The sequence below is a fragment of the Fringilla coelebs genome (assembly GCF_963513975.1).
Source record: "Fringilla coelebs genome assembly, chromosome: 5".
Taxonomy (NCBI): Eukaryota; Metazoa; Chordata; class Aves; order Passeriformes; family Fringillidae; genus Fringilla; species Fringilla coelebs.
This window is the reverse complement of record NC_140033.1, coordinates 51,918,680-51,944,256: the sequence shown is the minus strand read 5'-3', so window position 1 is coordinate 51,944,256 and position 25,577 is coordinate 51,918,680. Positions and strand designations below refer to the sequence as shown.

Below are 25,577 nucleotides of genomic sequence, written 5' to 3'. Positions count from 1 at the left end.
GCCTGGCATGGCAATTGGATTCACCAAGGGTAAATCATGCCTGACCAACCTGACTGCTTGCTGTGATGAAATGACTATGAATACATGACCACTTGATTCAATCTCCCTTGAATTTAAGCACAGTAGCCAAGCTGGGATTTTACCCTGTATATGGGCGGACTACTAGATGTGTGAAAAACTATCCAGAATGTTGGGCTCAAAGAGAGGGGGCACTCATTCATGGTGTGTCTGGAAATCCATGTATTCTCTGTCCTTGGATATTTTCAAGACCCTATTGAATACAGGCCTGAAAATCTTGCCTGATTCCAAAACCCACATTGATTTGAGCAGGAGTTTAATTAGAGAACTCCTGAGGTCCTTCCCACACTGAATAATTAAATGAATCTATGACGATACCAGGTATTGATTTCTTTAATTTGGTGGCGAAAAGTCTAACAAGAACCATTTACTCAAAACTAAAACCAGATGTACTGAAAAATTTCTAGTCCTGTGATTAACAAAAGAAACAAGTGCCAGGAGGCAGAAGGGATTTTACATTTGTGATGCTTTCAAATCAAGGCACAATACTGTTGTGGGGCAATTTCTACTCAGAGAATCACAGAATGATACAATTGTTTATGATGGAAAAAGACCTTAAGATCATTGAGTCCATCCATTAGCCCAGCTCTGCCATGTCCACCACTAAACCATGTTCCTAAGTGCCACGTATAAACTATTTTAAACATCTCCAGGGATGGTCACCCATCCACTTTCCTAGGTAGCCTGTTTCAATGTTTGTTTCAACCCTTTCCATGAAGAAATTTTTCCCAATATCCAATCTAAACCATCTCTGCTGTGACTTGAGGCCATTTCCTCTTGTTCTAGAGCTTGTTAATTGGGAGAAGAAAGCCACCCCCACCTCACTATGACCTCCACAGATAGCTCAAACATGAGTGAATTGTGGGAACCACCACAGAGAAAAAAAAAACAAGTCATGTAGAAAAACAAAACAGCATTAACTTTTTATCTAATACCTAAAAGTTAAGGAAAATGTGAGCTGTTATTTGGCTAAATAGATATCTAACCAACCCTAATTTTTTAACCAAGAAACATTAAATAATCCCCATCCAAAATTAAGAAAAAAGAAAACAGAGAAAAATAACCAATAGAGTAACTAACTGTACATAATTTCCAGTCCTTTTCCAGTGCAAGGCTTGGTAATAGGTAATGGGCTTTGTTCCCTAGCTTGCATTTAAGATTAATTCATAGTGAGAGCTTTAAGTCACTTCAAATACCCTGTAGCAGCAAATTTCAAGATTTGTATTGAGTTCTCTGTAAAAACAAAGGATTCTACTCACAGAGGAATTTAAAACACTACGGCATTATCAACTGTGGACACAATTAAAATAGTCATTATGACAAAGCAGCATAATATTCTTCTAAAAGCAAAAAGGTGAGGCCTGCATTTGCTCAGCTTTTAAAAATCAAACAAAATCAGTACTGTTCCGCCTGCCAGATCGTTATTTTTAAGTATGCAGCCAGCACCCCTCGTATTTCCAATTTAACATGAATCCCACAAGTGTTTCGTTCTAGAATGAGCTCATGGAGTTACTGCACATTAAGGTAGAATTTTAAGTACTTGAATAAATTTGCATAAACAAATATTTGTACATGGAATGTAACTAATTCAGAATCATATGCAACACACAGAGAAAATCTTTGCATGCTCTTACTTGTGATTTAACATGGAAACCTCTTTTGTTTGCAAACACAGCACAGATCTGTCAGCCAAGGATACATGAAAGAAGCTTGAAATTTTAAACAATGCCTTTTTTAAATTATCAGACTGCAAACTAGTGACTGAACAGTTTTTACAAGGTTGGAACACCTTTCCTTATTCTAATGCAACTACAAAGGCTGAACGACTTTTCTTTACTCTTGCCAAAATAACAGACCTATTGCCCAATATAAAATGCTTCACCTCCACAATAAACAAAACAAACAAATAAAAAAAGCTACAAAGTAGCAAAGAGCAGGAGAACCAGAGTCCTTGAACCTCCCCTAACTGAAGTATTACTGCTGAATGTCTGTAAGGCCAGGAAAAGAACTTCATCAGACAGGTAATTTAAAAGACAAAGTAGTGATTATTCCACATCTTGTTATAAAAAGTGCTCATTACACAGCTGCAAGCCAATGTACCTATAAACTGGAAGATTTCCATCTAAAAAAAGAAGGGGACAGAAAGATATTCCAACTAAAACAATCCACTGAAAGTCAGGTGGATGTGGATCCAAACCACTTTTATAAAAATAAACCTTATTAAGAGATTAATTGATTTTCTGTGTTCAGCATCTCTGAAAAGAGATAGTAAAAATCTTTACGGGCATAGGATAGACCAACTTTTAAAAATTAGAAAATACAGAGAAAAGATTAGTAGACTTGGCAGGGGGGAGTTGTTGCACATTTTCAAAGTTCAAAGATGAGTGGAAAACCAAGTAATTGTGGTCAATAATTAACTGAGCATCCTCAGTAGTGAGAACATGGTAAGGAAGGCCCTTTGTTGAAATCTGCACCTTGGGAACTATTTCATATGCAAGCCAAACAAGATTTATTTAAATAAAATCAGTGATGACTAATCTACATTTGTCAGCCCAGCTACAAATCATCCAACACCCCACCACCCTCCCCATCGCCATTATTCCTCTCCTACCTTCAAAACTCCCAGCAAACAGATAAATCCACGTAATGGCTGGGACAAAAAGGATGGTCAGAGAGGCAGCCAGGAATTTCCGTCGCCCTCTGCAGATTCCCAGCATTCTCTCAGGAGTGCAGAATCCCAACCCAAGGCTGTTCCTATGTCGGTAGCAAATAGTCCACAGCCTCCCACATATTATTCCCTGAAAAGGAAAGGAAAAAATATTTCAACAGCTTATCACTCTACAGAAAGTTATAGACTATGCCAGTGTTCCAAAATAGATAAAAAACAGGACTAAAAAAGGGCTGCTGCAATTGCAAGGCGGTACCCATTTCAAAATTATCCACAACTACTTAATAATAAAACAAATTTTAGAAGTCAAATTAAGACAGTAAGTCAATAAAGCACATCATATCACCTAAATACACAGGAAGCTCCATCTTACCCAGAGATGTCAGCTTTATTTACATTCTGTCCTCATTTTACTCTAGAGGAACTCTGAGACCTTTGATGCCCATGCGTGCTGGGGTCCCATGGCAGATAAGAGAAAGCCACCCACAATCCTTCACCTGCTCCCAAGAGCAGAAGTCACACCACTGAATCAGTGATCTGTCTGCAAGTGGTCATGAACTCAAGAGAGTGAACCAAAAGAAAGGAAAGCAGAAGTTTGGGGGTAAAACAGATGTTACTGAAATTACCCACTTTGCACACCAAAAAGCAGTGCTGATGAGCTGCTGTGTAGAAGGGGAGAAGAGAAAGTGCAAAATGGACAAGGAAATATTCATATCCACACAGGGGATATCAGAAGCTTTAGACTGTATGCCAAGAGAACATTTGATTCTACTGAATAACACAGTTTTTATTAGGAAAAAAAAAATTCTGATCTTAATTTGAAATAATTGTTCTGCATTTCAGAGGGGCCAAGAAAAAACATACGAGGATTTTTATTCACAGGAAAAAAAATATTCCCACACCAGTGCAGGCATGCAGAGCATAAAAATAATGTTTCATATTGATAGCAGGATAGCAGGGTTTTTTTGAAAGGGAAGGAAAGGCTAGTAGCAGACACGTTAGAAGAGGAAAGAGAAGTATTCAGTCCATGCAAATCTACTTCAGGTTTTGTGTGAAAGGGCTTAGGGTTTTCAATTCTAAGAATAGAAAGAGTCTACAAGAATGGTAGGGAAAGAAAGAGACTCTGGTAGTACGAGGTGTTTAATAACAGTGCCCTTTGACTTATGCTTAAACTAGCACTAGAGCTGATACAAGCAATGTATCATTTCTACAGTGACACGTTAACAATGGCTGCTGTGTGTCTTGAGAATGTCTTAGCTCTACAACTCCATATATATTACAGCAAAAATCAATTTTAAAATTAAATTACAGCAAAAATGAGAATGTAGACAAGAGAAACAGGTTCAGACAAAAAGTCTCTCATGCTGGAGATACCTGGCTGCAGTAATCAGGAAAACTTACAGCTGTTCCTTGAACATTCAATAGAGCCCACTTTAGTACACTACAGTTTAAGAGCCATGATAGTACTCTGACCTTGGAACTGATAAAACGGACTATAATTTGTCCAGCGCCAGCACAAAAAGCATTCCATTGTGTCAGCTTTTCAAGGCAATGAATGCCTCACCACAGAGATTTTGCACAAAATATGTGGGCAGACTTAATATTACAACTGTGGTATTAGAGTCACTGTGTTAGACGAAGACACACATTTGGTAGATAAATTGTGGAGAGCTCTTATCTTTACTCACTGTATTTGGATAATGATTACATTTCATTTCTTTTCCTTACAGCACATAGCTTGTACAACTCTGAAGAGAGTCCTTTATATGCCTGCTTGAAAAACACTGATAATTTCCCAGGCTTCTGTGTTTATAAGCATGTATATTATAAAATGCATAGAATCACTTATTTTAAGTAGGAATTCCTTTTTTTCCTTAAATTTACAGGCATGCACCACTGTCATCAATCTGTGCAAAGAAAAATAAACCTCTGAAAATATAAACTCCCCAGGCACAGTCATTGGCAGATAGCCACATCTTGCACTGAAACACATACTTGATACTGCTCCCATCAATGACACCTGTAAAAGTTACAGGTAACAAAGAGAGTCAACACCACAGTTTCTGAAACCACACTGTTACAAGTGTGCTGATACAAATTTCCAGGGCAACAACATACAGACTCTGAGTTATAGTGCTACTAGTGGATTAATTCATCCTGGGGTGGCATATTTAGGAACTAATTCAATTTTTCCTATATATTCCTTTAAATAGCCATGCAAGTTAAGTTTCTGAACAGGTTGATATGGTGGATGGAATCCAGCTTTTCTGCCCTATGAACGTAACTTACTCTAACAAATAATAAAGGTATAAAGCACAACACTGAACTCCTAGATCAGCTGAGAAGGAAATACAGGAATGTGGCAAATTCAGTTTTCTACAAATTGTCATCTTTCAGACAAAACAGCCAAATCATTTTGCACATTCATGCATATTTTTAATCTAACTAGAAAAACATTCGGGAAAATCCTAAACAGACAAGTCAGTTTGTGATGGATCACCCTAGGAAATGTAAAGATACATCTTTTAATAGTGCTTTAAAACAGCCATAAGCTACTTTAAATTATGCTTCTACTATCTCCCCACCTTCCCAAAGTTGTGAATAGCTTCCCTTGGGTCTTAAATACTCATTTTTAGTGTATAAAATCACAGCCCCTGCTGAGTACTTTTTTCCAAAGTAGACGATGCATCATGTGCAACTCTTACACAAGTGATTACATAAAAGGTCCATGAATGGTAATGAAGATCCTTGGCTTACAGGAAGAGATTTGGACTCAATCATGTATACACTATTGGCTTTACTCAGAAACAATGTTACCTAATATACCACTGTCAAATAAATTGAAAGAAGACACTGCAGCTCTTTTGACTTGATTTTCCTTTCAACAGGTGCCAGATTGACATCCATCACACAAGGAAAGGGATTGACAACACTGGCTGGACCAAGGACTGAGCACAAAACACAGTGGGCACATTTCTGCCATACGAGCCTGCAAATGCCTTTCAGAAACCTCCCACAGTCTCCACTGCTCCTCAGCAGAACTGCCACAGTCCTACTGAATCAGTCACCTGCCTAAAAGCTCTTAGAAAGCAGTTTCATGGTACAAGCTAAAACCGAAGCTACTTCAGACATGACATTGCTAGGCACACTCATCTTTCAGTAAAATGGTTCACTTCATTTACACAAAGCCATGCAGTGTTCCTCCTGACAGTTTTCAGTCTCAACACCTGTGCTAACTAAACACCTGTACTCAGAAATACAAAGCATGAAATATATCAGAAACTGTAAAACAAAGGATGAAGGAATAACCCAGCCAATTTAACCACAGCATCCAGGTGTGGTATTCCGATCATAAAACAGCCAATGGTTGCTCCTTTCCTGTTCCCCAATGTTAGCATTTTCAGATCTGAGCCACTAAGAGCATCTGCAACTTTATTGATCTTTATTGGCTTTATCTCAAAGCAAGGGAGACCAAAATTAGACCCAGAGTGAAAGGGAGCATTTGTGTTTCAAACACAGTCTCAGCAACACCCCTCCAGACACAATCAGATTTTCTGCTTGTGCCAGAGATACTAAAAAGTGCATGCACTGCAGGATATTGTTCTGCCTTCCTCTTCAATTGTGCTCCAAGAGCATCATATAATTATATTTCAGAAATATGATTCAGTAAATAATACCAACAAAAGCTAGATGCATGTACATCATATGCATTATGCCTTGCTGTCAGGGTGTCAGGTGCCCTACAGTTCTAGGACACACCAGTTCAGGATTTATAAAACCTACTGCACAGAAACAGCTCCACAGACTGTGCTGCGACCATGGCGCAGTTCACCCCTCCCAGACTGCTGCTACCCATGCTCCAAAAGGCTTGGACAACGCCAGTGTGCAGGGTCACTGTGGGAATTAAAATAATCTGGGGTTCTCACTACTAAGACTTACTCACCTGACCAGGATGACTTTTCTTACCTTCACCTACAGTCAAGTATTTCCATTAACTACATTAACTTAACAGAGTGGTTTCTTTGTTTTAAATTGTGGATTATCTCCTCAGCTAAACATGAAGCAGCTCTCAACCAGTATGAGCAGCACATATATTAAAGTATGTAACACAACACTAATCACATTGGCATTCAGTTTCTATATATTTATTTCTTTTAATTACGGCATGAGAACTCAACTATGTCAGACATTCAGCAGGAGTCCTGTGAAACAATGGAAGTAATTATGAAAACAAAAATCAAACACAATTAACTAGATTTAACTGCTCTACTATAAAAAGCTTTTCTAACTGCTTCAAACATTTCCTTGCATTTGAAACAGTTAATTTTTTCCCAGTAATCTTCCATTTGTTTTCAGAGCCACTGGAAATAAATATATACAGTTAAAGCTGTTTACACAGCAATCCTGTGCCTTGGCTTTGTTGTGTTTTTTGAATTAATGCTATCTAATTCTTTTTGCTCTTACAGTCTCTCTGCTCTCTTTCTGCACACTTGCAGTCACAGAGTCAATGAAGAATTTCTGCTGCAAAGCTTTTCCCTTGGCTCTGTATCAATGTAGCATTCATCCCTTATGGAAGATTTTTTCAGATTTCTGTCAAAAACATAAATAACATTAAGTAAAAAAGCAGTATCTGATGCAGTATTTCTCTGAGGTTTTTTTACATGTTGATAATGAGGGTTTATAATGAGTTTACTCCTTGACAGTCAGATTTTATCTTGCAGCTTTGCAGTCTTCCTAGTATGGGAGCTGGTTGTCATGTGACATTGTAATATTAAAGAAAAGTTTGGTACCATAAAGGCAGGGTGTAAACTCAAGACTAGGAAACACAACATGAAAAAATTAAATTATAAATCTTTATTTAATTAAACATTTTTCTGTTAATTTTCATGGTTCAAACCCAGACAGCATCTAAGTACAACAGCCACTTGCTCCCCACACATCCTTCCAGAGGGATGGGGAAGAGAATCACAAAAGGGGAAAACTCATGGGTTGAGACAAAAGCTTAATAATTCAAATAAGGTAAAACATTATCATTATCATCATCATTATTATTACAAGAACAACAGTAACCGTAATGAAAAGGAGACAGAGAAAGGAACAAAAGCCAAGAAAAAGCAAGTGATGCCCAATACAGTTGCTCACTGCCTGCTGACCAATGCCCAGCCTGTTCCTGAGCAGCAGTCAGCCCCTTCCAGGTAACTCTCCCAGTTTGTATACTGGGCACGTTGTCATATGCTATGGAATATCTCTGGCCTTTGGGTCAGCTGTGCTGGCCACGCTTCCTCCTGGCTTCTTGTGCAGCTCCTCATTGGCAGAGCATGAGAAACTGAAAAATCCTTTTCTCTGAGTACAAATGACTTACCACCAACCAAAATATCAGGGTGTTATCAACATTATTCTCATATCCAAAACACAGCACTGTTCCAGCTACTAAGAAGAAAACTAACTCGACTCCAGTCAAAAGCAGGACAGTTAATATATTCTACTTCTCAAGGTTTTAGAACAGAAACAGCATTTTGAAAGAAAATGCCATCTCTTCTCCCATCAATCTCTTCTTCTTCTGCCCAGAAGAAATTAACACAGAAACAAATCTAAGGCCCCTTTTGTTCCTACACTCCAAATTTCCTTGGCATTGGAGAACCTCAAAATCAGACTTCTTAATCCTACAGTACCATGACTTTAAAGAAGGATTAGGAATCCACTCAAACTCAGCATCGAGCTCACAAGTTCTGTGAAGCCACTTTAAAGTAAAAGATTACAGCAGAGTTTCCAAATGCTACCAAATGCACTCTTTCTCAACCAGTTACAAGGAAGCAGTCCTATCTGTAAGAGAGAAAATAGCCAGTAAGTTGACAGCACAAATGAGTTCTGCCTTGGAACTGTGCTAACTGCTCCGAGGGCACACAGGATTGACATCTTTTATATCTTCGCTCAGTACGTGCTGTGGCTTAAGGAAAATTCTATTAGTGCCCTGTTAATCAAAGTTTTCTAGAAGGTTCCAGCTGTAAGAAACACCACCACAAGAATGAAATCTCTCTTGACAGTAGTCACAGACAGAGAGAAGCAAATAAATAACATGCTTTCATATTTTTCTGCTTTCATTTCCATGTACTTCTTTATGTATGTACATGTATATATTTAGATATACACTTCTAATGGTATTCTTTTTTCCTTTCAAGCCTACACTTCCATTCAAAAGAATAAAAGCCTGCAACTTCCAAAATTATTATTAAGGAATAAGACAATCTAAAACCAACAGGACAAGAATCTTTTTTTAAGTCTCTAATAAAATGTCACTGTTAATATGAGGGGGGAAAAAAATGCTATCAGTTGAGAAAAGAGAGAAGTAACAAAATACAATCATGACAGAAAGATTTATCTTGCCTGAAACATTTCATTTGCAACCAAAGAATTATACTTACTTTTAAAGCAGCTAGTGACCTCTTTTCTCTCAAGGAGTTCTCCAAACCCCATCTTTACTCCACCTTCTCAGCTATATGGGCATACAGCATCAGTATTTTCTGACTCTCCATCTTATATAAGGACTCAGCACAACGCAAAGAAAGTGAAATAGAGCCTGGTTTGATTTGTGTATGGCAGAATTCTAACGAGACCCTATGTACACATACTAAGAGTACCTTTGAATTTGAGATCCCAATGCCACTGAATTATGAACATACTGGAGACCATGGCCAGCCATCAGTATCACATACCTGTGATACAGGACCTTTCAAGAAAAAAGCAGCTCTCCTTCAGAATCACAGTCTAGAGCCAGGCCACAGCATTATTACATGCATGAATTCCAGACTTATAAAAAGGACATAGCTTTCCAAATCCAAGCATCTTAACCTAAAGTAGTGGCAGAAGGCAATTAAAAAAAATAACAAAAAAACCAAAACAACACATAATATGCTATCTGTTCTAAGTTCGAAGAAAACACCAGTTTGTTGGTGCATTGCTCCTCTGCCAACCTCTACACCAGAGCCTCTTTCTACAGCATAATCAAAGAGAGACAAGCCACGGGCCTGTCCATTCACCCTGTGTGCATACCACTACACAGAAAAGAGGATGCTCTTCAAAACAGGAGCAGGGCACTATGTACATCATACATAACCCTCCTCAGCAGTTTTGATGCTAATACTTTGCTTCTGAGCTGAAGTTCCTGGATGCTTGTTCAAAAGCAGGGCTTACCTCCTGTAGAATCCACTATGTATAAAGCTGTTCTAACAAGGAAATTGATTAAAAATTCATTAGAAAGTTTTGCTCAGGAGAGAACAATTATTTCTTGAACTGTTCCTCCCTGACAAAAAAAAAATAAAAATCTCTCTATGAAGCAAAGTCCTGCTATAAAAAATTCTAAAAAGCATGACAAACTCCCCCCCCAAATCTTTTATTTTACTGCATAGATCTCAAACTACAAGTTCGTTTCACATGAGAATTTAGAACATGCTTACATATTCATAGCATGTTTACAGCAGCTACTTACTTGGCAGATGGAAATAAAAGCTGGCATCATATTTATAAATTGATCTTTATTAAATATTTGCATTAAATTAGGTAAATTAAAATTTTTAAAAAATAAAGAAAGAGAGAAATGGGCCCCGCTGGGTCTCCTCTCAAGCCTGACAGTAAGAAGGAAGGAGCTGAGAGGTGCACAGATCCCGTGGGTCAAAATTCAGTTGTGCAGCTGGTACTGAGTGACAGGAGACACCTGGCTGCAGCAATCAGGTAATGGATGAATACAGGTGTTTTATAAAGGAGGAAGTGTTCTGTATGTGAGAACAGCTGAAATACCTGAAGCTCTCCTTAAGATCATCCCCCTTTACTCAGCAGTGATGAGAAACAACTGGAATGCTGTGTCCAGGTCTGTGCTCCCCAGTGACACAGCTAAGGAGGCAGCAGAGCCTCCATCCTTAGAGACATTCAACAACCAACTGGCCTCCAGCAACCTCTTTTAGCTGAGCTTGCTTTAAGCAAGGTGTTGAACTGGGCAATCTACAGAGGTCCCTTCCAAATGCAACTCTATAATTCCTGACACCACAGTTTTTTACCGAGTCATAAAACAAATAGTGGCCATTTAATGTAAATCCTCAAAATTCAAACTAACAGTTATTCTGCTATGCATGAATGAACATGCACATAATTATTTTGAAACACACAGAGAATCCCAGGTTAAACTTTTAGCTAGTACAAATCAATACAGTTTTAGTAAGATCAATTCAACTAGCATTAATTCACAAAAACTATGGACTAAGTCTCTCAAACTTGATGAAAAGTTGCATTTTTTATATAAGCAACCAAGTTGTCACCTCATTACTATTGCCTAAATATTACCAAACCCATAAATATTTTTATCATATTTATATAAAATGAAACAAATTTTGAAATGAAAATTCCAAGAACTGCTAGTAATTTCCTGTTTGAATAATCAAGAATCAGCAAATAGGTAATGAAATTGTAGTGTACGGAAATATGTGACCATAACCAAAAGCAGAAGACAAATCTTTTGCTACAATCACAGGGCTGCTTTACCAAGCACACTACACAGTCTCAATAGCTCTTTGATACTATTATAGAACAGCAAATAGCACCAAGAATTGTAAGCAACCCTTTGTTTTTAAGTTTCCTACTGAAATGCCTGTGTTTCAAGGTTCAATATTTATTACTTCTTAAATATTATACCATCCAAGTGGGCTATAAGGACTATTTATTTCTGAAGGCTGAGTGGGTTCTCTACAAATTAATGGCAAAGGTGCTTACACTCCACACTCCATTTTAGCTGACAGAAAAGCAAAGATCTTGCAGAACAATTTGGTGCCAGACACTTTTTGAAGTAGGAAAGGCAGCTGTGGATTTAGGTTATTTCACATAGGACACGTTCTTGAACACTGGAACACGGCTTGATAAACTGGAATTTATAAACACGGATGTCTCATGGCTTCTTATTCAGTACTACACAGATTAATAGGGGTATTAGACAATGACACACGAGTTTTAATTACAAAAGGACAATGAAAGGTGTTATCAAAGCTAAACAAAGCTGTAGAAACCAGCCTCAAGAGGAGATGCTGGCAAAAACACTTTGTAAAGAATCCAAATTTTCCATGTGTGGAGTTAGCATTTCAATAGAATCATAGGAAAGTTCAGGTTGGAAGTGACCTCTAGAGGTCACTTAGTCCAATCCTCTACAAAGCAGGTTGAATAATGCTCCTTCAAACCAACGTATCTTTTGCAGAGCTCTTTACTCTTCATTTAAAAACTACTGTCTAAGGGAGGGTGGTTTGCCTGGAGAAAAAGGGCAGTGGGCTCTGTGCTCCGATGTTCTCTCCATTTCCATAAATTGCAATGATTTTCACTAAACATTTCATTAAATCTTTGTGTGAAAACTTCACTGTTTGTAATTTCTACTGATCTCATTATCATCACCATTGTTTTCAGAAGTTCCTGTAATTCTGCAATCATATGAAGGTACAGAAATAATAAATATAAAATATTTAGTAAGTCTCTTATAAAGAAAATTAATACAGTGAAAAGAATTACCTCATTCAAATGCACATAATTAACAATTCCACTTTAAATCTGATTATAATTCATAATTTTCAGGGCAAAGGGGAGGTTGCCAGACCTTTTCTAACAAAAGGAAAAGAGGATAATAATGTTGAGGATCATGAAAGGATGTAGAAGAATGTAAAGGCATGGCCATGTTATATAAAACAAAAGCATCCTTTGCACTGGCTGGTGGAGATAACGAGAGAGAGAGGAGGAACACCTCTTATTCTCTCTCCTATCTGCTTCTATATTCTAGCATCTTTTAAGACAATTTGACTCTTTCTGTGTCTAGCAATCATTAATAAGAGCAGAAGTCAAGATACCCTCTAGGACTTCAACAGCAAGTCTCATGAGAGCAGGACAAAGACTGGGCAAGAGGCTCAGAGAAGAATTTAGGTGAAAGAGATCCTTACTCTCAAGTCTGCGATCGTTGTCAGCTGGATGAAAGTATTTCACCCAAGTGAAACAATCAAGCAGAAATGACTGAAAGTTTTATTATGAATATTCACAGCTGCAAAGGAAATGCTGAAAGACTCTTCAGCTTTCTACACAGAAGTTTGATTCCTGAAATATTCCACATATTAGATCTTTATAGTTTAAAACAAAGAAATCCTTAAACATGTCATCATACAAAAAAACTTAAGAACACACATATATAAATATTACTTAAACTGATACCAAAGCCAAAACAATAAATTTGAAGTTAGTCTAAGCAATGGAGCTGCAGTTAAAATAATTCCATGTGTATCAATATTTTAATAACTTAGCTCCCCTGCTCGTTCCAGATCTGTGATTTGCTAAGGTTCTCCACGTATCTCTTAGGTCCTGAGCTTCCTTTCAGGGTGAGACAGGTAGGTTCTTCTGACAGAGAAGCAGGGGAATTTTTGAACAAGATTTCCCACAGGGGCTATTCCCTACAGACAGCATAGATAAGATTGCTCCCTGTGCATTGTAACACTCCCCCAGTATTGCCTCAGCAGGTTTGCTATCTTCAGGCACTGCCATCATGCAATGCCTCAAGAAATACAACACACACACCCCTCTGCATCATGACATGAGTTGGGTGAACTGTGACAGTTTTTGTGGATCATACAAAGAGAAATAAAAATAACACTCTCTTGGGATCCAAACAGAGGATTATTATGTTACACAACACAGATGCAGCCAGTCTTTTCCACAGGGGCCAAGCCCTCCCCACCTCTTGGCCTCCAGACCAGGACATCCTCTGGAGGCAATGCCTTTTGCATTATAACTCTCATGGTTATAATGTCAGTTTTGTTACCTACAGATGGTCGACTCTATTCTTGTATCACGAGCATCACATTATCTGTTCTCATAACCCTACGGGACACAGGGACACAATATTTTGAATCTATGGGCCACGTAAACTGCAGATTAAATGATCATAAACTAAATGAGGTCAATTCAGTTATAACTGTACAGAGACTGGGATCACAATACTGACCCCAAGGCCAATGCTTCACCATCAAGATGAGCTATACCTCAATATGTACTGCAACAGAGAGCAGTAACCACTATAGATCACTGACTGCACTTTCAGCAGAGGAGCTTTCTCACTTGCTCATGGGAACCTGTCAGTGAGGCAGCATGAAAATATAATGGTTGGGAAAACAATTCTAGCACACTTCTAAAAATAAAACTTTTTGAAACTTTTTTTGTTGCTAGGAGATGCAAAAATATAGGCCATAATGCAGTTACTTGAAGGGCACGAAAAGTAGTCCAGAGTTTTATTATTGTTATTATTATTATTAACTAACGTGATTCAGACAGACAGGTTGATTTTGACAACAAATTACATAACATTGTTTTTCCAAAATTCACCCACAGCTACGAGGACACAGTTTGGTAGGACAAGTTTTATTGCCAAGCCTCTATTAACTACTTTTTCAATTGATAAAAAAACACTGAAAAGGGCTTGGATGCCTTTGTTTTCTTGGCTGCTGCAGATGAGACCTATGGATATATAAAATACATGCAGTGATTATATGTTCTATTGCAGAGCTGAAAGAAAAGGTAAATCTTTTATTTCTGAGCTAACAATGAAACTACATTGAGAATACGTCGTCTTCAACAGCACAAGTTCTATCATCATGATAGTGCAAGGACTTTGTATCTCCAGTGCTTCATACCTCCTCAAAGTTTCAGGCAATGCAGCTCCTCTATGCACCTCTATCCCCCTACAAGTCTCCCTTTTTTTCTTTTAACCACAGAGTTGCAGCATTTCTGGAAGTACATATTCAAATAACACCATGACATATCTGTACATTTCATTTAGAACTAAGAGCTATACAAGTGTTCAAACAGCATGTCACAGCACAGATATATATATATTTCTAAACGTTAGTTTAGTTCCACAGCTTTTCTAAGTTTACAAATCATTCATCTTCCAGGTCTTTTACACTCATACTCAACAAACACCAATAGCTGTAATTGATATATTTTGCCAATAGTTTAGTATTCAAATCCTGTTTCCCCGAATCCACGGGGTTATATGGTCAAGTCCCGAATCCATGGGTCATCCCAAATCCACAGGGAAATATAATTTAGTCCTGAATCACATTGAGAAAACAAAGTTTAGTCCTGAATCACATCGAGGTCACCATTTGTCATCTTAGCACGAGTTCTATCGTCATTATAGTGCAAGGATTTCGTATCTCCAGAGCTTCATACCTCCTCAAAGTTTCTTTGCAATGCAGCTCCTCTATGCACCGCCTGTCCTTGGTCCTTACAGCAGTCACCTGACTCCTCTCCTCCAGATCCCACCAACCCACTCTTTTATACCACTTGTTCTTATTGGCTACAGGTGTGGCCTGTTAAGATCTGGGCCTGTTTCTAACCTTTAGTAATTGGTCCAGCTGCAACTCATTGGGGGATAAGATTACCTTCTATACCACCATCATTCTCCCATACTGCATCCCCCTACAAGAATATTTGAAAATTTAGAGAATATGTACAAATTAAATGGTCCAAATTTTTAAAAGATGTCATCTTTTGCAAAACACAGTACTAATGTTAACTTTGGGATACACAATTTAATAGAAAACTAGAGTATTTTTTTCACCCCTAATTCCTGGGAAAATATGAGCTGCACAAATTTTACAGGCAACTTAGAATTTGGTCTTGGAAGTCCTGAAGTTAAACTTTCAATTACTTCTCCTTATTTGTCACAAAAGATTCAAAATTGTAACTCATTTTGTTTGCCTTGTTTTATGGAAATGTCAAGGTATACCTTGTGGTGACTATATTTCTTATACTGTGCTACTAAGAGGTACTGAAAACGTATTCAGTTATTAGAAGGTGCTCTGGTAGATAAAGTGAAGCCAGCTCAAATGTATGCTTTGAGTGTGTTTGAGAATGACAAAGCTGGAAATTTCAACAGTAAGGCTGTTGAAATACCTGTTCTATAATATGCTAAAAATGCCCTCTACAGTCTTCTGGCATTTAGGCATAATTTTGTAGTTAAAGGGTAAATTATGTTCTGAGTGGTTGATTCTTTGGCCACAACTTTTAAAATTATTGAACTAACACCAAAAAAAAAGGAAAAGCAGGGGGAAAAAAAGTGAAAGATGCTTGTGCCAGTAATATGCATTACCTCCAAAATGCATACCCATTGACTTTGTATTTCAATGGCATCAAGCAAAATCACCTACATTTGATTCAATTCCCCTGAGAGGAAAAATTCTTTTAAAAGGAAATTCCTGAAAGGTTTCAACTTAATTAAATGCTAATATGAATGCTCATTGTTCGTATTTGTACAGTTTATGTACTCTCTTATGGAATAAAGTTTCATATTTGCAAACTTGTGAGATATATTAGTTTCTAGCTCGTATACAGCAGCTGGAAGAATACTCTTTAAGCAGACTTCAAGAGATTAAAAAACCAGTTAATATTTATTGATACAGCTGATCTTAAAATTACAGCATCTCTACAGCCAAAGACTTTACAAACTGATTTTGAAACAGAGACAGTGAAATATGCTGAAAGCAACAATGAGCACCATTTTAAATAAGAAAATGAAGCTGTAGATAACTGAAGAGCAGGGTTAATGACTACTAAAAATTATAGTAGAGTGGAAAATATGCTAAAGAAAATGGTGTTCCTGTAAAATGTCCCCTAAACTAAGGTAATATGTCTTCTTTCTGCCTAAGTGGCCATTTCAACAACATGCATTAGCAGCCTGACAACCTTGGGTGTCTCAGAGCTGAGGAGGGGAAGAAGGGACTGCTAATTTTCTTAAGCAGCACCTTCAGATTGGAAAGCTTTGAAAACTTGTATCTCAAATCATACCTGCAACTACTAAAACATGAACTTTTCCTTTTTTACTAAGCATGAATGCTGAAGTTTTATTTGAACTTCAAGAACTGATCTTGAAATAAAATGTCACCTCCTCATGGCTTCAGAGAAAATCATAGGGGTTAGCACTACTGTTGGAGGCATTACTGGAAATGCACAGATCTGCTGGAACGAGTGCCAAGCATTATTTGATACTGATCTCATTTCAGGCTCTTATCATGCAGCTTTTGGAATTTCTGAGTCTGATTTGGGCAGAATGTGTCTGCTGTATTTAACTGACTTCCAAACACACATACTGTGATGACAAAATGTTTATAAACTCTAACAAACAGATGCCTGGAGTAGGTTGTAACCAATCAAGGTAGAGGTTCTTGAATATTTTAACTATTGAGAAGACTTTACCAATTACACACATACAGATACGAATCTATGTACAGATGAATATTATAAACCAGTTCTATTAAGTAAAGCAAAATTGTAAAGGTTGACTCATGTCTTCTTAGTGGTAAAAAACAGTTTGGAAGAAGCAATGTTGAATGTGCAACACAAGTTGAGGTATTTTTTTGTCATCTTCAAAGTGATATTCCATGATATGATCAAACACTGTATGTGTCATTCTTCTAATACTTAAAGTGATGCTAGCAAATAATTACATGAAAGAGATTGGGGAGGGGGGGGACTGCCTTTTGAACAGAAATGAACACAGGGGTTTATCAACTGAAAAACTATGAAACACTACAACAGTTCTTTGGGAGAATATTTTACTTTTGATGCTAAAATACTTTAGCAGTATAAACAGAATTGTTTTAGCTGTTCTCATCCCTCCTTTGAAGGTCTCAAATTTTTTAGCATTTCCAACATTCCTGTAACATATCTTGATATAAAGATTCCTGGATCTTGAAATTAAATGTCATAATATTTAAATATCTTTGGGTTTCCTTGGTCTTTAAGGTAAAAAATTTAAGAGTTTAAGGAAAATTCATTACCCAGCAAGTCAGTGGCAAAGTTAAGGAAAGAAGCCAAAGAGCCCAAGTGCAGTGAAAATCTCATCTAAGCAATACCTCAATCCTCATTAATATTTTACCACAGTAGCTCAATAATATTGTCTAAGTGCCACTAACAAAGATTAATGAATCAGATATACACATTTTGTGTATTTTTTAGGTTTTTTTTTTTTTTTCTTATAACATGCTGGATTTTCTGTTTAGGTTTCATTGCCATCTGTGAGGTTGAGAGATATTGGATAAGAACATCTAAAATTGTTTTCCTACATGAGGAATATAAATGACTTGAAGGTAAAAGAATTCTAAAGTTTATGGAGAAAAAAGTTCAATCCGCATGCTAATAGCAGTAATATTATCAATTGAAACCCTACAGCTACCATGACATATGTCTCACAAATTCAACCTCTACTCCTTTTGGTGAATCAATGCGGAAAAACACAGGGAAGCAGGCGGTTTCAGCTACAACTGAGAAATAATTCAATAAGTGATTTTACATGAGCATTCTAATTCAGAGGAGGAACACTTTCATCCCTTTAGAGACAATCTCCCCAAGCATTCCTTATTCTAGACTGAGGTACATGACTGAGGAGTCTGAGAGGGGACAAACTGGATACCCTTAGGATGGAAATAAACCAGAAGATACATTGCAGAGGGTATCCTAAAGGATGCTCAGCTGCTGGGACAAGACTGCACTAGACTACTGTAAAAACCTTGAAAGAATGCAGCCTGTGTATCTGGTCCTCTGCACTATTTCACTCTACACATCCACTCCTGCTGGGCTTTAGTAATTGTTAATGTGGACAAAGCTGTACCACATCAAGCCGCAGAATATGCTGAAGCCGCACCAAATACGAGGTAAAGTGGAAAAGAACAGTTTCATATAGCTGTATTAATGAGGAACAAGTCACAGGCTGTGGAGCTGTCAGAAAAATCAACAACTGTGATCAAATGGAAGCTTTTTCTTCATCTAAAAAATTAGGCTATAAAAGAATTCCTTTTTTTATCATCCTAATCATAACCTGTCTTGTGCTGAAACAAAACAGCTCAGCTAATTAGATACTTGATAAAGGTAGCTTATTTGGGGCATTTTCCTGCGTTTGCATCCAGCAGGCAAAGGAGGCAAATTACTTGCTTAGCATCAACGCTTTTCCCCTTCAAACCTAAAATTCTAGACCAGTTAATTCCTCAAAGGTAGCAATGAATAAGACACATTTTAACTCCCGGTACTTCAAAGAAACTTTTTAACTGAGACATACAGAAATCAGGCTGCCGCTGCCGTCCTAAACGCTTCCAAGCGAACAACCGAGTTCCAGGTAGGAGGGTGACATACAGAAGTCACACACCCTGCTGCTGCCCCTCCGAGACGTTTTTAGCGTATAACCGAGCTCCAGCAGGAGGGAGCAGATTCGGGAGCCGGCCGTGCGGTGCGCGGTGCGCGGCCGGCCGTGCGGTGCGCGGTGCGCGGCCGGCCGGGCAGCAGGTGGCGCGGCTGTGGCTGTGCCCGGCCGCGGGGCGGACCCGGCGCGACAGCGGCGCGCGGGGACAGCGGGTACACCGGGGACAGCGGGGACAGCCCATCTCCGCCGGTGCACGCACTGAGAGGTAACGGCACGCATTTGCCACTGCGGAAAATCACACAGCAGCCAGGCAGCTGGAAAAAAAATCTCCCACCGAATGCTAGAAGCGAGCGGCTGGTTCCCCGCGTAGTGCAAATAACAGTAATACTGTGCAAACAGGAACTTAGTCACAGTCAAAATGGCAAAGTTTTTACATTTTTCCTCTTCCCAGCGCTGAAACTCCTTCTCGTGCGACTATGCCTACGGAGCTCAGCATAGGAGGATCGTATCTAATAAGTGATATGCAAACAGAGCAAGTTCTTGTCCCTACAGACCTTCAGTCTAAAAGTACCCAGACAAAAAAATACTCTGTTCTTCCATAGTGCAGCATAACAAGGCAGACTGAGGTGCCTTGTCTGTTATCAGACTAAGCCTGAAACGTGACCTTAAAAATGGATTCCAAAGACGAAGTTCACCACCACAGCTGCAAAATATTGCTCTTTAAAAGCATTATTACCACAGAGCCATGCATGTCCTTTTCCATTTCACCACCTAAGAGAACCTACCAGCTCAGACTCTCTCACTCATCAACAAATTCTTAAGGAACACAGCTGAACATTACACACAGTCTAAAATTAAGAAGAAAGCACCTCAATTCACCTTTAAGACATGATTATTTGGGGATGAAATTTTTTAGGAAGTTCTCAGTGTCACACTTAAACAGTCACTAGGTTTTTTCCCTCATACATTTTTAAACAAAAGAAATTCTAAGGATTATTTCCAGAAATCTGTTTTGCAGTCCTATACTTGGCATGTGCCCAGTATTTAGTGTTGAGTTACAGCTCTGGGAAATAAATGAAACATCATTTCCAAAAGAAGTGGCATTTTTCACAGCAGTTTATAAATGTATTGAGGGATAAATTCCATTTTTAACAAACTGGTCAGAACTGATCTCACACAGGACACTCCAACACAATCTTTAAAAAAGAAAAAGAAAAAAAAAAGAAAAAAAAAAGACAGAAAACACTTGCAAAACAGCTCCGCATGATGCTACTCAAAAAGCAAGGAAAGTATGTTCTTCCTGTGCTGGGGACACACAGGGCTCAGGACCACTGGTTAGACACCATCTAGCCTAGGGATCATGAAGGTCTGACCTTTTCCTGTCCACCCCTGCTCAGTGTTACCTAAGAACCCAATGCAGACCTAGATTTTGCCTGCCACTCATACCCTTTCCACTGACAATGCACATTCTTATGGTATTGAAAAAATTGGCATTACCATAATCACCTTGTTCTTTCATTCCAAGCTTACGTGGGTTATTTAATTTAACACTGGCCACCTTGTGCACATGAACAGGAACACAAGCAGGTGTCTCATGTTATGTGCATGAAGACTTTAGAGAACTAACCTGAAACAATTTGGGTTTACATTTCTGCTTTACAGACATGGAAGTGGATGCTCCTTTTTATGAGTTGTGGGGCTGATTTTCACAATCTAGACTTTAGGAAAAAACACACATGAATTTTGTTGTTTAGTTAACAGTGTCATGGTTTTAGGGCACAGCACAAGAGCTGTGACATGGGAGTGGTCACAGAGGGGGAAAAAAGCAGTCTCACAGGGGAGCTATGCACAATAATAAACACTTGAGCTAACGTCACTTTTCCTGAGACAGCATGTGACTTTGCTCTGCAGAGAATCAGAAAAAGGGAGGTTACAGCCTGAATAGGTGTTTTGCAAATGAAACACTAGAAAAAGCTTAGCACTACATTCCCATACCCAAATAGGATGATGGCAAAATCAAAAAGGACACTAACAAAGCTGACAGGAATGACCTTACAAGCTGCTGCCAAGTAAAAAAAAAAAAATTCTGTAATGCCCACACACTGTCAACAATCACTGCTTCCTTTAATACCTGGCAACTGCAAAACAGAGACCCCTCCTTCCACACATGCTTAGTTCATACTTTTCCCACACGCACACTACAGTCTGACATTACAATTATTAGTTTAGACCTCCATAATTCTCACATTTAGACAGCATGAAAATCTTATCAGAACCTGTGGGAGCATCATTATCCTCCAAATTCTTCACAGATGGAAAGTAGTGGCTGAGAGATACCCTACTGCTTTTTAAGAAGGCAACAGAAAAATCAAAATAAAGAAATAGAAGAAGGAAGCCTAGACCCAAATAACGGACGACAGACTATTAGTTATTTATTGAAGACAATCTTCTCATTAACCTTTATCAAATCCCTAAAAGACAATACCTTAAAAAAGGCCCATTGACTTTTTTGTCATGCTTTAGCTTTGCAGAAATGGAAGGTAACAATCATAGTTAAGGAAAAAATGAACTATTTTTACAAAGGTCTTTTTGGGGATCTAGAGGCCAATACTGTAGGAAGTCCAAAATTAAATATTTTTAAAAATATGCTTTGGCATTGTGGGAAGTCTACCTTTTAATAAATCCACTTCTGTAAAGACTGAACAAGACATGACTGCACAGAATAGAAGATATCCAAATCTAGGCTCCCTTTTCCATAAAAGGTTGGAGCAAATGACCTTTTAAGCCCTTCCTAACCTGGGCTCTTTGCTGATTTTATGAAAAAAATGCTCATTTTGTATTTAAGGTCACAAGTTCTGGATTTAGAGACTTTCACAGAAGTTATATGCACTCAAAACAAGGTCTTATAAAGTCTCAAATTCAGAAGTAAAATTAATACAGATAGAATTAGCAACTAGCTTCAAATATGTAGGTTTTAAGAAGTTATGACCTACATTATAATGCAAAAATAGGCCCCAGAATGGAAAGGTCGAGTCACCCCTTTTCTTGCTAAAAAGAAGACAGGGCTTGTAGGAGTATTAAAAATATCTTTTACCATTTTATTTTAATTTTAGTGGGTTTTTTTACACATCACTTTGAATCATCTTCATATTGTTTGGCAAATACCAAGATTTTGGAAAGGAAATGAAAGACCTTTTCTCCATCTGAGCTCAAATAAAAGCAAGGTTGCTTCATCACTCACTAGCTGCGATCTTAGCCCTGGAAAAGCAAGAGCTAATCATAATATACAAGAATCTGTAAAAAGGAAAGACACATAATCTGCTATCACTCATATATATTAGCAAGAAACAAAAATCTTCTATAAAAGATTAGCTGTTATTGCAAAATAGCTATTCTGACTCACGTTTCTATCACTGATAATGCCTCTTAGGAAAATAAATAAACATTTCCCAACCTCTTCACAGAAGCAATTTCTCCCATACAATACATTATCTCTTCTGGTTATTATGTACATAATATATGCACACTCTTCCTCCCTTTCAGATCATTTATTTACAATATAAGCTAATGAATTTGTGTCTTCTATCTTTTTCTTAATCCATGATGCTTTCATAGGAAGCATAAAAGTCTCATTTTTCAGGCAAAGATTTCAATTAAGAAAGGATCAGAAAGGCTCAAAAAGCCAATCATACCCTGGGCAGGGTGGCAGGGTGAGGGAAGTGGCCAGCACAGGAAGGACATTGACCTGGAGCAACTCCCTCCGTGCATGATGATTAGAGGGATGTAACACCTCTCCTACATGGAAAGGCTGAGACAATTGGGTTTGTTCCACCTGGAGAAGGCCTCAGGGTCACCTAATAGGAGCCTTTTGGTACCTGAAGGAGCCTACAAGAAAGATGGAGAAGGATTTTTTAAAAGGACATGTGGTGACAGGACAAGGGAGAATGGTTTCAAACTGAGATCGGGTTTAGGTGAAATATTAGGAAGAAATTCTTTAGTGTGAGGGTGCTTAGGCACTGAAACCAGTTGCCCAGAAAAGTTGTAGGTGCTCCATCCCTGGAAGCGTTCATGGCTAGGTTGGATGGGGCTTTGAGCAACCTGGTCTAGTGAAAGATGAAAGCTCATGGCTGCGAGAGAATAAAACAGAGGTTGTATCTACAGCTTTTACAATGTATCTCCTCCTTTCCAGAACTAGAGAGATCAAAGGGATTACAGAACCCACTTGCACATAGCAAAGGATGGTTTTCCTTCATCCCATCAATCAATTAAATGCAGAGAGAGCAGGACTGCGAAAGAGAGTTTGGATGAAGTATGAAGGGAAACATTGTCAAGGATCAAAAGAAACATTCAAAGAATCAGTAAGAGATATCACATGTTGATGGGCACCCCCAAATACACCAGTTATCAACTGCACTTCCATATGCAGCTTCTCGAGGTCTGGTTTTTGAAAATAAAGGACAAAATTAAATCATTAAGAGAAGGTGACAGGAAGAACAGGATTAGAGCTATAAACCACCCAGACAAGGACAGTACAGAAATCAGCAGCCTTGCCTACTGACTTACAGCAATGCTACAGAATGAAAGGGCCAAGATTGCAATCACTGTCAACTCCGAGAGAGTACAAAAGGTACAGTCAAAAAACCCCATGTGATCACCAATCAAGAAGAAAAATGCAGAAGATATGATGAGGACTTAATAGCCAGCATCTTCTATCCTTCCTGTCTCTGTAAGTAATCCTAGCCCCATCATCTGATCACACCATCTAGGTGCTTCTGAATATGCGATAAGAAAGTGAAATCAGTGAAAGATTAAATATGAGAAGGAAAAACGTGTTTTGTTGAAGTAAAATCACCTGTCCTTTCTATAGGCCTTCCCCTATTACCTTTTGTCCCACTAGTTGCTAAACCTGTGATCACTAGTGCTCCCAGGCCAGGGCACTGAAAAAAGCCATACCATGCCTTGTTCACAGCAGAAAACATCATAGTTGCAGCAGAGGCCAACATGCTTGGGCATGCTGAATCATAGGATCCCATTCACAAATGCACGCTTACTGCGTAGTCTCATGTGAAAACATATGCCACACAATCAAATAACTATCCCTAAGCATCTTACATGCTGGGATTTTAATAATTAGGGAAATCTGTTCATAAACAGGAAAATGAGCTATGTGTCACTCAAGTATAAACACCCTTGTCATGCAAGCCTTTTCTTGCTGTCTTTTATAAAATGAATGACCACGAAAGGATACAGCAACTAAATGTTCCACAGTCAATAAAAGCTAGTAGCAGCTACTGTTATTACTTGTATTGATGCAGTAATTAATTCCCTTTTCTCACACATGGCAGCTTCCTCTAATGGAGCTCCATCCATGAATACCAAAACCAGGCAGAGTCCTTCCTCCAGCCAAGATCTGTGATGTGTGCAGATGCAAGTCCGGTCCCTGCTGTTACTGTGAAATTCCATACTGCCATGGTAAAGACAGAGTGACAACCAAGGAAGCAGCTACACTTTTTTACAGTTCAGACACTGGTTAACAGTGATCCAAGAAACATTTTTGCTCCCCCTTCCAGTTAGATGGAACCAAGCATGGCATCACATATACAATCAATTCTATTACTTAACTTCTTTCAGCTATAAGCAATTGAATGGACTCCCCATTGCATTTAATGGAGAAGTAACTTTTAAGCAAACAATAGCGTGGGCCACAAAGAGTTTAAAATCTGAAAGGCAAAACAAAGGGAGTCAATTTCTCACAAAGCTCTAGTATGCAAAATTGTGGAAGCATTGGTAAGTAAAGCATGTTACTACAGAAGTAGCTTTATATACTGTAAACACTTGGTGTGGTTAGTGCTTTAACAGCATGCACATTAAGTATTACTGCTGGAAGTTTTAACTCAATAAATTACAGCTCCACTACTCTGCCTCTAAAATAAGGTTTTTTCCTTTGAAATCTATTAAACACAGGCTAAGGCAACATTTCATTAACATACAAGTGTTGTACATAATGAGCCCGCACAGTCAAAGTTCACAACACAGATAGACATTTTTACTCTATTCAAACAAAACAAAAAGAAGTTGGACGGGGAAAAGAAGAGCCCTAAGAGAAAAGAAGCAGACTATGTTTGCTCTAATGGGAGGTAAAGAAAGAACAAAGAAACTTCTGACCTCAGGCACAGCCAAAAATAAAAGGAGTAATGTGGCTTCTTTCCTCACACAATTGCTGACTCTGTATTCACTTATTCCCATTACATACCATTCAGATATGCAAAGGAGCTGGTAATTTCTTCAGGGAAAGATTTTTGCCATGTTATTTATTAGCTAGGAAATAATTCCTGACACATGCTGAATTTTTGACAGACTTGCTCAGTTTTGACTCAGCCTTTTGATAATTATACAGCAGCAGCGCCTATGAATAAAAGTAATTTCTCTTAGCTTCTTATGCTGTTATTATTCTGGAGTCCTCCTGATAGCACTTATTGAGTCATTTCAAATACTATTCATTTTTTAAAACTTCTACCTATTCATATTACTTGTGGGTTTAAGCCTGTTTGTTTCGTCTTTGTCTCAAATAATGGTTAGATTTTTAACATCCTTAACATGTCTGTGTAGTGATGAATGGTATTGCAC

At 38.3% G+C, this 25,577-nt stretch overlaps 1 protein-coding gene across 3 annotated transcripts in view; it reads right to left on the bottom strand.

Annotated features, from left to right (window-relative positions):
* The window catches only part of LARGE1 (LARGE xylosyl- and glucuronyltransferase 1), a 269,824-nt gene that overhangs the window by 185,254 nt on the left and 58,993 nt on the right, over positions 1 to 25,577 (bottom strand). For all 3 annotated transcript variants that reach the window (XM_084205376.1, XM_084205378.1, XM_084205377.1), the window contains one exon: positions 2,690 to 2,876. In XM_084205376.1, coding sequence (XP_084061502.1) covers positions 2,690 to 2,795 — 106 coding nt within the window. In that variant the 5' untranslated portion in view covers positions 2,796 to 2,876. The remainder of the gene's footprint in view (positions 1 to 2,689; positions 2,877 to 25,577) is intronic.